The sequence below is a fragment of the Magnolia sinica genome, chromosome 8 (assembly GCF_029962835.1).
Source record: "Magnolia sinica isolate HGM2019 chromosome 8, MsV1, whole genome shotgun sequence".
Lineage (NCBI taxonomy): Eukaryota > Viridiplantae > Streptophyta > Magnoliopsida > Magnoliales > Magnoliaceae > Magnolia > Magnolia sinica.
In genome coordinates, this window is record NC_080580.1 from 7,652,590 (window position 1) to 7,667,094 (window position 14,505).

Sequence of the window (14,505 nt, forward strand, 5' to 3'; positions counted from 1 at the left end):
TCCATCCACAATGCGGCCCATCTTATATATGGTTAAGATCACTAAGCATGACCACAGATCCAACAGTTATAATCCTGGAATATCATAAACTAAATTAAAAAAAAAAGAAAGCAGCTAATCCAATACATTAACACAAAATTACTATAATATATTACTAAAATTTATTCAAATTTCAAACAACACGGACGACAGCACACATAGATTTTTTATTTTTTTTTGGTTGCAGCACATGTAGATAAAGTAATATTTATTTCAGCACAATGCATTGATCTTCTCAGATGCCTGTGCTGATCTCAGATTCATCAACCAAAGTGGTGCGAATGGTTTCAGCGGCGCTGACCACTGGCGTTGCATTGTTCCCATCTGCATTAGTAGCAGTAGCCCAAATGGCCCCACCATAGATGACTACATTTCTAACCCTTCTAAACAAGACATATGTAGCACACATAGATTTTTTTATTTTTTTTTTGCAGCAAACATAAATAAAGTAATATTTATTTCAGCACAATGCATTGATCTTCTCAGATGTTTGTGATGATCCCAGATCAACCAACCGAAGCGGTTTGATTGGTTTTAGCGGCCCTGGCCACAATGACCACTGGCGTTGCACTGCTCTTAGTATGAGTAGCCCAAAGGGGCCCACCATAGAGGACTACATTTCCATCCTTTTGAAGGATTAGAACGTACAAGGCTGGCAATCCGGAGGTATTACTATCCCAAAGTGCACTTCCTTCGGGATCATATACCACAAGGTTCCCAAAAGTATGCAGGGTCAAATGGCAATTAGTGGCTATGTGGGTGGTGTTGGATGACCAAACGGCGATTCCGGCTTCATATAAGACCAGATTGCAATCTTCTTGAATTATAAAACGAGAGTTCCCATATTCCAGAGATTCGTTAGGGCCGAGAGTTTCACCAGAATATAAGATGTTGTCGGCTTTGCAAGCTGGGGTGAGAAGGAGAGCGAGAAAGAAAGATGGGATTAAGAAGAGATTGAGAAGCGTAGTGGAGAGGATAGTAGCCATGTCTACAGTTCTTGGGTGGATAAGATTGTAGACTGTGAATTTATAGATAGATTGAGATGAGGAGTCACGGATCCGGTGGTGTTGCCTACACCACCCACAGCGGTGGTGTGTTGATGTGTCATGGTACTGTATTTGTTTCATATATATATATATATATATATGGGAAATGGTACTATATGGTCTAGCATATGTAAGGCTATTGTGAGGTCGAGTTATGCCTCCTCATCAACCGTGGGATAACATATTTGAAAATATATGGTGTAAATGCCCACGGTGTAATCAAGTTGCTAAACCGGCAAAACCGGCTGTAACCAATTGAAAAGAGTCATTACGACTCTATCATCCTCTTTACCTTTGCCAGCATATAAGTTCTTAGGCTATGAGCCCAAAAATGAAGTAGATCCAAAGCTCAACAATAGGAAGCAATGAGAATTGATTGCCTAGCATTGAAAACTCAAAAATATAGTACAATTGTGGATTAACAGAACTTGGTAACAATCGGCTTTAGAAGAAGCTACAGAAATTACGGGATGTATAATTTTTTATTATATTTTCTTGAAGTTTTGTGTGTGAGATCTAATCTAACCATTATATGCATAATCCCATGTTATGCCCTTTTCCAAATGATCAGGATGTGTTTTGATTCAAATGGGTCACACAAACAGAAAAATGTTGGCATAAACATCCACGCTTGATTGTTACGGGCCCACCATAATAATTATATGAAATTTACTCCAACCATTAGATTCCACATAAATCTTATGCCTGGTTCCAAAACTCATGTCCATCTATGATTCAGGTGGGCTGCAAGCATAGAAACAGTTTAGAGGGTAAGTAGGGTTATATACACTTTCCAACCGTGTAGTCCATTTGAATCATGGATGAAGTTGATTTTTAGGCGAGAGGCTTAAGTTGAGGTGATTCACCTGATAGTTGGGGTGGATTTTACATAAACAATATGTGAGTCCCACTTGAAGAGCTCCAATGAGGTTGCTGTTTACACATGTACTGTAAACTCCTATAGACTTTCAATGTTAGTTCCCCACCGTATAGACTTTCAATGTTCATTCCTCATCTTTGCATATGTTACACTGATTTACATTTATCCAGAACAACCAAATTGTGGGTCTCATTTTTAATTTATCATGTACAAAAATAACACTGACCCAGCATTCTTAGTTGTCTAATTAATGGAATTCAAATTGATCGCATGATAGAATAAGTGAGGACTGAACCTCCACTGCTCAACATTTCGCTGGGCTACAGAAGCATTGGATGAGGCTGATATTTTTGAGTTTACCACACACCACCAACTAGCTGGTGTGTTGGCCTAACCAAGTTACGTGGGTATGTGTTTATCTCAACCGTCCTTTCATTTTGCGAGCTCATCCTAAGGGTTGAACAGAAAAGTAAGATAGATCTAAAGATCAAATGTATCACACCGCAAAAAGCTATGGGAGATTGAATGTCTCCCATTGAAACCCTTTTCGAGGGTTACAGAAGTTTTGGATCAATATGATTTTTTTTTTTCTCGTTTTTCTTTCCATCCGTGTATGTCTACGTGACCTAATTGTGAATAGTTTTGATGGAGAATAAGTGCTATGATGAGCCCTATGAACGTTATAACCTTGAGAATCATTGTCCCACTGCTATTTTTGGTGTGGTCCACTTAAGCTTTGGACACGAATCATTTTTAGGATAATGCTTTAAAATGATCCCTCGGATGAATGGTGTGGATACAAGTGAATAAATCATTTTCGTAGAGCACATTTAACTTTGAACTCTTTTGAACCATTCATACAACTCAGATATCGAGGAGCTGCAACGCTTGTCTTAGCATGACACGTACCCACACTAACCATATGTATGGATTGGCTACCGATAGGTTTAGCAGGTAGACTATTGAAGTGACGTCACCAGGTTTTGTGGCCCCACCATGATGTATGTTTTGTATCCACGCCATCTATCCATACGGAGAGATCATTTTAGGGTAAGATTCAAAGAGTGATTCACATCCAAAGCTCCAGTAGACCATACCACAGAAAACAATTGGGGGTGAAGCCACTGTTAAAAACTCCTAAAGGCCACAAAAGTTTTCAATCAATATGATATGTTTCCTTCTTCAACGTCTTTGTTAACTTTTGAAAGGTTAAATTGAAAAAAAAAAAAACCATTATGACGGGCATTAGGAGTGTTTGAACGGTGGGCATCAATCTTACTGCTGTTTTCTGTGGTAGGGTCCACTGAAGCTTTAGATCCACCTCATTCTTTTGCTCATTCTTTTATATTTATTTATTTACACACGCACTTGACACACGCTGTAGTATACAATACATACGTCATAGTCGGGTTCACATGAATTGGTGACATCACTTCAATAGTGGCGAGTCTGGCCACTCAACCTGTCAGTGTCAAATCCAGTGCACCAGCCACTCCGCTACCCTTTGGATCTGCCTCATGTCCGACAACATCCATGCACCATCCCAACTACTCGACATCAATGCACCATCCTAGGTAGTACGGGCAACACCAACTACTCGACATCAATGCACCATCCTAGGTAGTACGGGCAACACCAGCTACTCGACATCAATGCACCATCTTAGGTAGTACGGGCAACACCAATTAATCAACATCAATACACCATCGCTGGGTAGTGCCAACAACACCAACCAACTACTCCAAAAGGATTGGCCACCCCACCCCCCATGATGTAATTGTTTCATCCATGCCATCCGTCTATTTTTCCGGATCATTTTATGGTATGAGACCAAAAATGAGAGATATCCCAATCTCAAGTGGACCACATTACAGGAAACATTGTTAAATGAGCATTGACCATTAAAAACCTTTTGGAGACCATAAAACTTTTGGATCAAGTTGGTTTTTGTGTTTTCCCTTCATCTGGGCCTGTATGACCTAATCAACAGATTTGATGTCAAATAAACAGTACATTGGGCCTTAGGAAGATTTTAACGGTGGATATCCAATCACTATTGTTTTCCAGTGGTGTGGTCCACCTGAGATTTATATTCCTCTCATTTTTGGTATAAAACCCTAAAATTATCTTTAAAAATGGATGAACCGAATGGATGAAACACATACATCATGGCGGGGCCCGTAGAGCACCGATCACCAGCCACGGGGCTGGTGGCAAGGGGAGTAGCCACTCCGTTTCCCAACTACTTTGCATCAGACATGAACATTAATGCACCATCGCTGGGGTAGTATTGGCAACACCAACTACTCTCCAGCGGATATGAACTTCATCAATGCACCATCGTTGCGGTAGTGCTGGCAACACCAACTACTCTGCGGCGGACATGAATATCAATGCACCATTGCTGGGGTAGTGCTAGCAACACCAACTACTCTATAGCGAACATGAACATCAATGCACCATCATTGGAGTAGTGCAAGCAACACCAACTACTCCGCGGCGGACATGAACATCAATGCACCATCGCTGGGGTAGTGCTGACGACACCAACTACTCTACGTTAGGCGTGAACATCATTGCACCATCGCGGGGGTAGTGATAGCAATACCAACTACTTTGTGTTAGACATGATTCACGTGGGGTAAGAGGCCCACGTGAATCATGAATCGGTATGATTTTTGAGCCACTAAGCTTCTTTTTTTATTTTTTTTATTTTTTTTATTTTTTAATCTAATGGTAGGAGTAGACGGGCATTGTTTACTGAGTAACTCAGTACATTATAGTGCACTGAGGAAACTCTTTGGGGAACTTCCATGATGTATGTGTCTGATCCAAACTGTCCATCCGTTTTACCATATTATTATAGGGCATGGGCCCAAAATTGAAGTATATCCCAAGCTTAAGTGGACTGCACTGTTCACACCCCAAGTATAGGGTTGTGATGTAGTAATAAACTCGGTAAGACCGAGGTCGAATCCACAGGGACTGATACCTGTACGTTATCTGAAACCAAGTAGAACTAGAACTAGACTAAGATGTGATCTAAACCAAATAGAATTTTAAGGAATAATTGTGGGTTAATTATCTAAAACTTTAAGGAATTCAGAGGAAGGAAACTAGGGGTTTAGCCACACATGAATGGGCTAAAATAAATAACTAAACAAAAGAAAAAGGGAAAGAAAAGAACAAGAAGGAAGAAGAGAGAAAAACCACTTCTCGTTTACACCAGAGAGATCCCTTCAAACGTCCCCAAAACGAGCGCTGATCTCCTCTCTTTTCTTCCGTTCCGTAGCTGTCCCACGGTCCAGCAAAACTGTCCCACGGTCCAGCAGAAAACGCACCCACCTGCTGCTCCCTGTCTTCTTCTTTCACTTTTCTTCCTTTCTTCCTTTTCTTCCTCACGTTCAAAACCCAAAACCGAGCACCCGCCTTCCTCCTCTCTTTCACACGCTCCTTATAGAGCTGTCCTCCGAGAGTCCTACCGGAAATAGGGTGCAGAGATACTCCTTACGCAGCCAAGATGCAACAGCGTGCGCAGCAACACAAAAGGCGTTGGTTTGGCCTCAGTTTGGGAGGCTTTCCGTCCAGTAAACTCAAAACTGACTTCTTGGCTAGGGTCATTCCTGGCTTGGTCATCATCTAGACGGTTTGGATCACCAATCCGATCACAGGCAGTGGCCCACAATCGGCCGAAAATTCTGGATTTCCCGGAAGCGAAAACAGGGTGCGTAGTACTTACGCTGTACTGATGGTGGGGCCCACTTCACTGTCTTTTTGGAAAATCCAAGCCGTTCACTACGTTCTACTCGAAAAACCAGGTGGGAAGCACTATTTTTGGCCCAAATTCTATGTGGCCCACGTTATCTTTCAAGTCACCGTCCGTTTTCTGTTTGGACGATCAAAACCCAATCTACGATTACATTGTAAAATTTCTCCATCTAGGCCCGAGTGGCATGAGCCATATGATTCTCCTGGACGGTCCGGATTTGTCATCTGGAGAGCGAGTGGGGCCCACTACCGAAAAACGGACGGACGCTGTCCGTCTGCTGTTGCTGCGGGCGAAGAAGGCGGGTCAGCCCTGTTTTGACTGGGCTGACCGTCCGGTGCGGCTCGGCTAGTGTGTGTGCTGTGCACATGTACTGTATGATGTGGGTCCCAGGTGATGTAGTCGAGAAATCCACTCCATCCATCCACTTCCTCCTTTAAATTAAGACGTTGAGCCCAGGACTGAATCGTATCCAAAGATCAGGTGGGCCCCATATCACTATTTTATAGGCTGATTTGTCCATTGGGGCACTTTCACAGTGATCCAGGAGCTGCAATTTTACGTGTACGGTTCATTTATGGTACTCGGGCGATGTATGAATTTTCGAGCTGAACGGATGGTGGCAACCTTGTGATCTTGCATTTTGGACACTTTTCAGGCCACTTGAGCTTCAATTTCTCGATTTTCTTGAATCTCTGGCGTTGATCTTGGTCCCCTAGAGTCCATCCCATGCTTTGGTGTCATCAGAGCGTTAAATCCATGCTTTAAGCATCCTTTTTCAGTCCATGCTCGTAAATACATTCTGTATCACAAACACAATTAAATCAGGCCATTAAACGGTATCATGCTTGTAAAACTATGCAGCAACTGGGTCTGATATGCAATATTTGACCCTCAACACAACCCCCAACCAGCATTTTGCTAGTCCCTAGCAAAGTATGCGAAAAATAAGTTGAGAAATACAGGACAATTTTTATGAACTCAAGCGATTTTTTTATTTTTTTTAAAAGCAGTCTAGATTCGAAAATTCTAAGATGCATGAATGTTGGATATTACTTCCTCCTAGAATCAAGTGCACAATAAATTTCATAATCAACTTTAAAGTATTTATGCATTAATTAGAACAATTCTAAACAATGAGTATCATGAGTGTATAATAAAATCTCGGCTTATCATCATTAAGAAATCCAATGGATAATTTTTATGATGACATTGATAATCAAAACAGTATCTAGGTCACTCAAAACTTAAACTCGAATTTGCCTTTCAGTTCTTCTTTTTGTTTTTTTTTTTTCCAGTCATCGAGGGAGAGGAGAATTGAATCCGCACCTATAGGGAGCAAACCTATGGTAAAAATTATTCGCCTAACCTTTTCCAAAGGTATCTCTCTCTCTCTCTCTCTTTTTTTTTTTATCATTCATGACGGGCAAATTTTCCAAGCTGGTTCCTTACATGCTTAGTGATTACCAAGTTAACCCTTTAATATCAAACTGAAATCTTAATGTGAAAGCGAGATGTGACATGTGAACTCATAACTCAATCAATGTTTAAAACTTCTAATTATAGATTAATACTTCAAACTTAACTGTGAAATCTAATATGATAGATAACTGAATCTAAGAGTCATAAATTACCAACTTCACTTATCTTGTAATTTTAAATCCAAGATGGTTGTCAGAATCACTTCAAATTCAACAAAATGTCAAAAAATATTTCAAAAATTTTCACAATTTTTGCTCAAGATGAAAAAAAAAACATTGATTAGGTAACCTAATCTCCCACCCCCAACCTAAAAGCTACATTGTCCTCAATGTAAAAGAAATAAACATGCGATGCACATGGGACAACGGAAATATAAGAGGAGTGATGGAAAGATAGTACCTGGACGAAAGAATCAAGAGGCTTTCCAAAGATATCTATGTAAGAGCGGGTCAGCACAAGAGAGAAACCAACAAAAGTAAGCTAAAATAAAAAATAAAATCCTACCTATACCACTTTCGTAGGTGCTCTTGATTGCATTTAGCATATGTAACAAGCCTTTAAACCCCTAGGTTACCCCTAGTGGATGAGTTGTAGTCCCGTGAGGGTTTGCAGTAATGTTACCCACAAACATTGAACTAACTAATGATAAAAATGACATGAAATGAAGAACTGGGTTGCCTCCCAGAAGCGCTAAGTTTACCGTCTTCAGCCAGACAAATAAAGCAACTACCCTAGTCCTAAGAAAACAGGAAACCTACCTATACCTCCATCAGACTGGGAGATCAATCCTGGTAAACAGGATCAGTCAGAGGCATGGACATGTCCTCTGAATCAAATTTCTCGACAAATGGTTTCAATCGATGTCCATTGACTTTAAACTCCTTGCCATTGTCGGGATCTCTTATCTCAATGGCCCCATGCGGAGAAACAGTGACAACAATGTAAGGGCCGGTCCAACGAGATCGAAGCTTACCCGGAAAGAAATGTAATCGAGAATTGTACAAAAGGACCTTCTGACCAGGCGTGAATGATTTTTGCAAAATATGTTGGTCATGAAATGCTTTCATCTTGTCCTTGTAAATTCTCGAATTATCGTACGCATCATTCCGGATTTCTTCAAGTTCATTCAATTGAAGTTTGCGTAGCGAGCCAGCGTTGTCCAGATTGAAATTAAGATTTTTAATCACCCAGTACGCTTTATGTTCCAGCTCCACAGGCAGGTGACAAGCTTTCCCATAGACAAGTCTAAAGGGAGACATTCCAATAGGGGTTTTAAAGGCAGTACGGTATGCCCATAAGGCATCGGTCAATCGGATTGACCAATCCTTACGATCTGGGTTAACCGTTTTCTCCAAAATGTGTTTGATCTCCCTATTGAAAATCTCAGCTTGTCCACTTGTCTGAGGATGGTATGGGGTGCTCACCTTATGAGAGATACCGTATTTCTTCATTAAGCTCTCGAATGATCTATTACAAAAGTGTGAGCCCCCATCACTAATGATGGCTCGAGGCGTTCCGAATCGAGAAAGGATGTTTTCTTTTAGGAATTTAATGACCGTGCGATGGTCATTAGTTCGACACGGAATCGCTTCAACCCATTTAGTGACATAGTCCACGGCGAGCAAAATATACAGATTTCCAAATGATTGGGGGAATGGTCCCATGAAATCGATGCCCCAGCAATCAAATGCTTCAATGATAAGGATGGGATTCAAAGGCATCATATTTCGACGGGACAATGCTCCCAATTTCTGGCAACGCTCACAAGCTTTGCAAAACTCATGAGTGTCCCTAAACATAGTGGGCCAGTAAAAGCCACACTGCAGAATCTTGGCCGTGGTCTTTTTAGCAGAAAAGTGACCACCACAGGCCTCTGAGTGACAGAAGGAGATGACGCTCTGATGCTCATCGTCTGGTACACATCTCCTTAGGATTTGGTCTGGGCAATATTTAAATAAGTAAGGATCATCCCAGAAAAAGTTGTGCACCTCGGTGAAGAATTTCTTCTTATCTTGCGCAGTCCATTGTGTCGGTATGACACCTGTAGCAAGATAATTAGCAATATCAGCGAACCAAGGTGAATGAGAGACTCGGAACAGTTGTTCATCAGGGAACATGTCGTTAATATGAGTTGCCTCAAGGGACTCAGAGGTATTAAGGCGAGAAAGGTGATCGGCCACTACGTTCTCTACTCCCTTTTTATCTTTAATTTCCAAATCAAATTCTTGAAGTAGAAGGATCCATCGTATCAAACGGGGCTTAGAATCATTCTTAGAAAGAAGATACTTAAGTGCCGCATGATCTGTGTAGATAATGATCTTGGATTCGATCAAGTATGACCTAAATTTGTCCAAGGCGAACACTACAGCTAAGAGTTCTTTTTCCGTAGTCGAGTAGTTCACCTGGGCAGAATTTAAAGTTCTACTTGCGTAATGAATGACGTAGGGCCTCTTATCTTTTCTCTGGCCTAGGACCGCCCCAAGAGCATAATCAGAAGCATCGCACATAAGCTCAAAAGGAAGGCTCCAGTCGGGTGGCTGCATGATAGGTGCAGTGGTTAACGTGCCCTTAAGCTTAGTGAAAGCTTCCTGGCATTGCTCAGTTCACTCGTACGGCGCATCCTTTTGAAGAAGAGTACATAAAGGACGAGAGAGGAGACTAAAGTCCTTTATGAATCGCCTGTAAAATCCTGTGTGTCCTAAGAAGGATCGCACGTCTCTGATGTTCTTGGGTGGAGGTAGGTTAGAGATAAGATTGATTTTTGCCTTATCTACCTCGATTCCCTTGGACGAGATGATATGCCCAAGGACAATTCCCTTCTGAACCATGAAATGGCACTTCTCCCAATTAAGTACCAGGTTCTTCTCTTCACATCTTTTCAGCACACATTTAAGACTTTCCAAGCACTTGCTGAAAGATGGACCATAAACAGAGAAGTCATCCATGAAGACCTCTAGGTATTGCCCCACCATATCAGAAAAGATACTAAGCATACATCGCTAAAAGGTGGCAGGGGCATTACATAGTCCGAATGGCATCCTTCGGTAAGCAAAGGTGCCGTAGGGACATGTAAATGTGGTCTTTTCCTGGTCTTCAGGGGCTATCTCTATCTGGTTGTAGCCCGAATACCCGTCAAGAAAACTGTAATAGGAATGACCAGCTAACCTTTCCAGGATCTGATTAATGAATGGTAAAGGAAAGTGGTCTTTCCTCGTGACGGTATTCAACTTCCTGTAGTCAATGCACATTCTCCAACCAGTAGTGACTCTAGTTGGCACGAGTTCATTATTAGCATTGGCTACGATGGTGATTCCGGACTTCTTAGGAACCACTTGAGTTGGACTCACCCATTGACTATCAGATATAGGGTATATAATACCCACATCCAATAGTTTAAGAACCTCGGCCTTAACCACTTCCTTCATATTTGGATTTAGTCTACGTTGTGGTTGCCGAGCGGTTTTTGCATTATCCTCAAGATATATGCGGTGAGTACAAATCGAGGGATCGATTCCCTTAAGGTCCGCTACCGTCCATCCCAGGGCTCCTTTATGCTCAATGAGAGTAGATATAAGCAGACTCTCCTGTTCTTTCTCCAGGTGGGCAGAGATCACCACCGGGTATGTCTCATCTTGACCTAAATATGTATATTTCAAATCAGAGGGCAAAGGTTTTAGGTCAAGCTTCGGCGGCTTGAGGTTAGACGGTAGAGGCACTATATCAGTTTGTGGCAATTCTTCAAATTGTGGCCTCCACCGGTTAACTTCAAGTACCGGTGCAGTATCAAGCAAGGCACACGTCTCCCTAATCATGTCATCATCAAAATCATGGGAGTGGGCCAGGCACGTCTCCAGATTCTCGGAGGATAAAGTCAGCGGTGTCGTATCTTCCACGAAAGAGTCAATCATGTTAATGTCGTGGAAATCGTCATCATCCTCTGAGTTGCTGCCGTTATTGAAAAAAATGTTTGACTCCAATGTCAAATTTCTAAAAGACATAGTCATGATACCATTCCTGCAATTGATAATTGCATTTGACGTGGCAAGGAATGGGCGACCAAGAATGACGGGAATCTGAGTGCTCATGTTATTGATGAGTTCGATGTCCAGGATGATAAAATCTACAGGGTAGTAAAATCTATCGACCTGGACTAACACATCCTCAATTATCCCTCTTGGTACACGAACAGAGCGATCAGCAAGTTGTAGTGTGGTTAGGGTGGGTTTTAATTCACCCAAACCTAACTGTTTGTATACCGAGTAGGGAATCAAATTGACGCTCGCTCCTAAGTCAAGAAGTACGTGATCAATTCGATGGTTCCCGATTACACATGATATGGTTGGGCTACTGGGATCCTTGAATTTCTGCGGCATGTCTTGCTTCAGGATGGCACTCACTTTCTCAGTCAAGAAGATTTTCTTTTGAATAATTTTCCGTCTTTTGGTCGTGCATAAGTCTTTCAGGAATTTGGCATATGAAGGTATCTGTTTAACGACATCAAGTAGAGGAATGTTGACTTTCACCTGTTTCAACACCTCTAGGATATCCTGAGAGTTAGAGAGAGGTTTTGGTGAAACCAACCGTTGGGGGAATGGAGCAACGGGCTTCTTTAAAAGTTCCGGTTCTACTTTTTGTGGGACATCACTGGATCCATCATTGTTGTCCTCTTCTGGTTCTTGAGGCTTTTCGGGCCTAACCGGAAGAGTTTTATCAATGATCTTTCCACTCCTAAGAGTGGTGATGGATTTAGCGTGCCCCATCTGATTTGAAGAGCTGGGATCATTATTCTCATACTGCGGTTTAGGATTGGGGAGAGGTTGTGCAGGAAGCATCCCCTTTTCTATAACCGTCATACGAGAATCTATCTTTTGCATAAAATCTGTGATTCCCCGCATTGCCTGAGCCAGCTCTTGTATGGGATTTTGAACCGGTTCCTCTTGAGGTTTCACTTGATTTGGATTTTAATTGAAGAAACCTGGAGGAGTCGCCGTTTGTCCATTCCTCCAACTAAAGTTTTGATGATTTTTCCAGCCAGGATTGTATGTATTGGAGTTAGGTCCAGTAAAAGGTCTTTGATAGTTGTTTACGGCATTGGCTTGTTCATTCAACACTCCTCGAAAGGCAGGTATTGTAGGACAGTTTTCAGTTGTGTGAATGTTACAATCACAGATGCCGCAAACAATTTCATTAATCTTATCCTTCTTTCCTTCCATGGCCTCAACTTTCCTTATGAGCGTAGTCACTTTACACTTGAGATCATCCTCTTCTTTCAAGAGATATAATCTACCTTTTTCCTTTAATTGAGTAGGCCTAGACGTGGTGTTCGCCATTGGGTAATAGTCCCATGATTGTGTTTTTTCAACGAGACTATCGAGGTAATCCCATACCTCGTCAACATCTTTATTAATGAACTCTCCATTACACATTGTCTCGACCATTTGGCGCATGGAAGATGTCAGTCCATCATAGAAAAAATTTGTAATGCGCCACGTTTCAAATCCGTGCTGTGGGCTTGAACTGACCAAATCTTTGAACCTTTCCCAACATTGGAAGAATGTTTCATCTTCTTTTTGGGCAAAGTTCATGATTGCTTTTCTGAGGGTAATTGTTTTATGATGTGGGAAGAATTTTTTATGAATTCCCTCTGCATGTCGTTCCATGTGCCAATGGATCTAGGACGTAGTGAATGTAACCACGTCTTAGCTTTCTCTTTTAAGGAAAAAGGAAAGAGTTTCAGCCTAATTGTATCCTCAGATACATTAGGAAAACATAATGTAGCTATAATCTCATCGAACTCTTTCAAATGCAAATATGGACTCTCTGATTCAAGTCCATGGAATTTGGGAAGGAGTTGGATAACTCCTGGCTTGATGTCCATTTGTCCTGTGTTTTCAGGAAAAATCATGCATGAGGGCGTACTCACTCCCGCCGGTTGTAAATAATCTCGTAAAGTACGAGGCGGGGGTGCCTGTTGCACCTCATTCTCATCTTGGGTATCCTCCACTCTGGGTGGAAGTAGAGGAGGTTGGTTTTCAGCCATAACTTCAGTTAACTCAGGGGATTTCGAGCGGTGTCTAGTCCTGCGATGGATAGTCAACCCCTCAACCAATCCTCCTTCAGTCAAGAGACGTCGAGTGTTGTCACGGGCCCACTTGGGCATGAAACACTCGCAGCCCTCAATCAAATTCAAAGTCTAATCCTAAGAAAGGAAAAGAAAATCTAAAAAGCAAGAGAGGGAGAGTTGGAAAGGAATTACCAAATTGAAGCTCCTAAGTTAAAGACCTGCAAAATAAAAACAAAATAAGTTAGATTCTAAAAGAAGAGGAACAATCCTTTAAAAGAAAAGTAGCAGTAAACTAATTTCTAAAAGAAAGTGGAAACTACTAAAATAAATTAGGAAAGTCCTAAACTAGAAAGTAAATTACTAAAAGAGAACTGAAAAATAGGAAGTAGAGAAGGAGCTTACCGAATTAGAGATTTCTATCTTAAAGGCCTACAAAATAGGAAGGTTAGTTTCTAAACAAAAATTCTAAAAATAAATTAGGAGACAAATTAGATTTAAAAGAGTTAAAATTAGAAAGTTACTAAAATAAGAATAGAAAGTTAAATAAGAAATAACCTAGTTTCTATTTCCTACAGATGAGAGGATACTAGAATTAGAAAATTTCTAAGATTTAAACCTTAATTCTAAAAGGTAGAAAAAGTAAAGAATTTAGGAAAGAATTACCAATTTAGAAGTTTATGTCAGGATCCTACAAAACAGGAAACAAGTTAGTTCTAAAAATCAAATAGAAATAAAAATCTAAAACTAAAGTTAATAAAATCCTAATCTCAAACTAATTCTAAAACTAATTAATTTCAAAGAATCGTAACCGTCAGTCCCCGGCAACGGCGCCAAAAACTTGTTCACACCCCAAGTATAGGGTTGTGATGTAGTAATAAACTCGGTAAGACCGAGGTCGAATCCACAGGGACTGATACCTGTACGTTATCTGAAACCAAGTAGAACTAGAACTAGACTAAGATGTGATCTAAACCAAATAGAATTTTAAGGAATAATTGTGGATTAATTATCTAAAACTTTAAGGAATTCAGAGGAAGGAAACTAGGGGTTTAGCCACACATGAATGGGCTAAAATAAATAACTAAACAAAAGAAAAAGGGAAAGAAAAGAACAAGAAGGAAGAAGAGAGAAAAACCACTTCTCGTTTACACCAGAGAGATCCCTTCAAACGTCCCCAAAACGAGCGCTGATCTCCTCTCTTTTCTTCCGTTCTGTAGCTGTCCCACGG

At 41.0% G+C, this 14,505-nt stretch overlaps 1 protein-coding gene and 1 non-coding gene across 2 annotated transcripts; one reads left to right on the forward strand and one right to left on the reverse strand.

The window, feature by feature from the left end:
- Positions 1–274: 274 nt before the first annotated feature.
- Positions 275–1,025, reverse strand: LOC131253821 (mannose-specific lectin-like). The gene is made up of 2 exons (XM_058254958.1): positions 688–1,025; positions 275–422 (listed from the first exon to the last, which is right to left on the reverse strand). Exons 1-2 carry the CDS (start codon positions 1,023–1,025, stop codon positions 275–277), a joined length of 486 nt encoding a protein of 161 aa, XP_058110941.1.
- An 11,684-nt stretch (positions 1,026–12,709) lies between these two features.
- On the forward strand, positions 12,710–12,816 carry LOC131254503 (small nucleolar RNA R71). Its single transcript, XR_009175615.1, has one exon. It is a non-coding gene; the product is annotated as a small nucleolar RNA R71 (small nucleolar RNA).
- The last annotated feature ends 1,689 nt before the right edge of the window (positions 12,817–14,505 follow it).

Coding starts and splice junctions, on each gene's coding strand:
- LOC131253821 (XM_058254958.1), bottom strand. CDS start 1,025: ATGGCTACTATCCTCTCCACTACGCTTCTCAATCTCTTCTTAATCCCA. Junction 423..687: donor ACCTCCGGATTGCCAGCCTT/GTACGTTCTAAT, acceptor TGTCTTGTTTAG/AAGGGTTAGAAATGTAGTCA.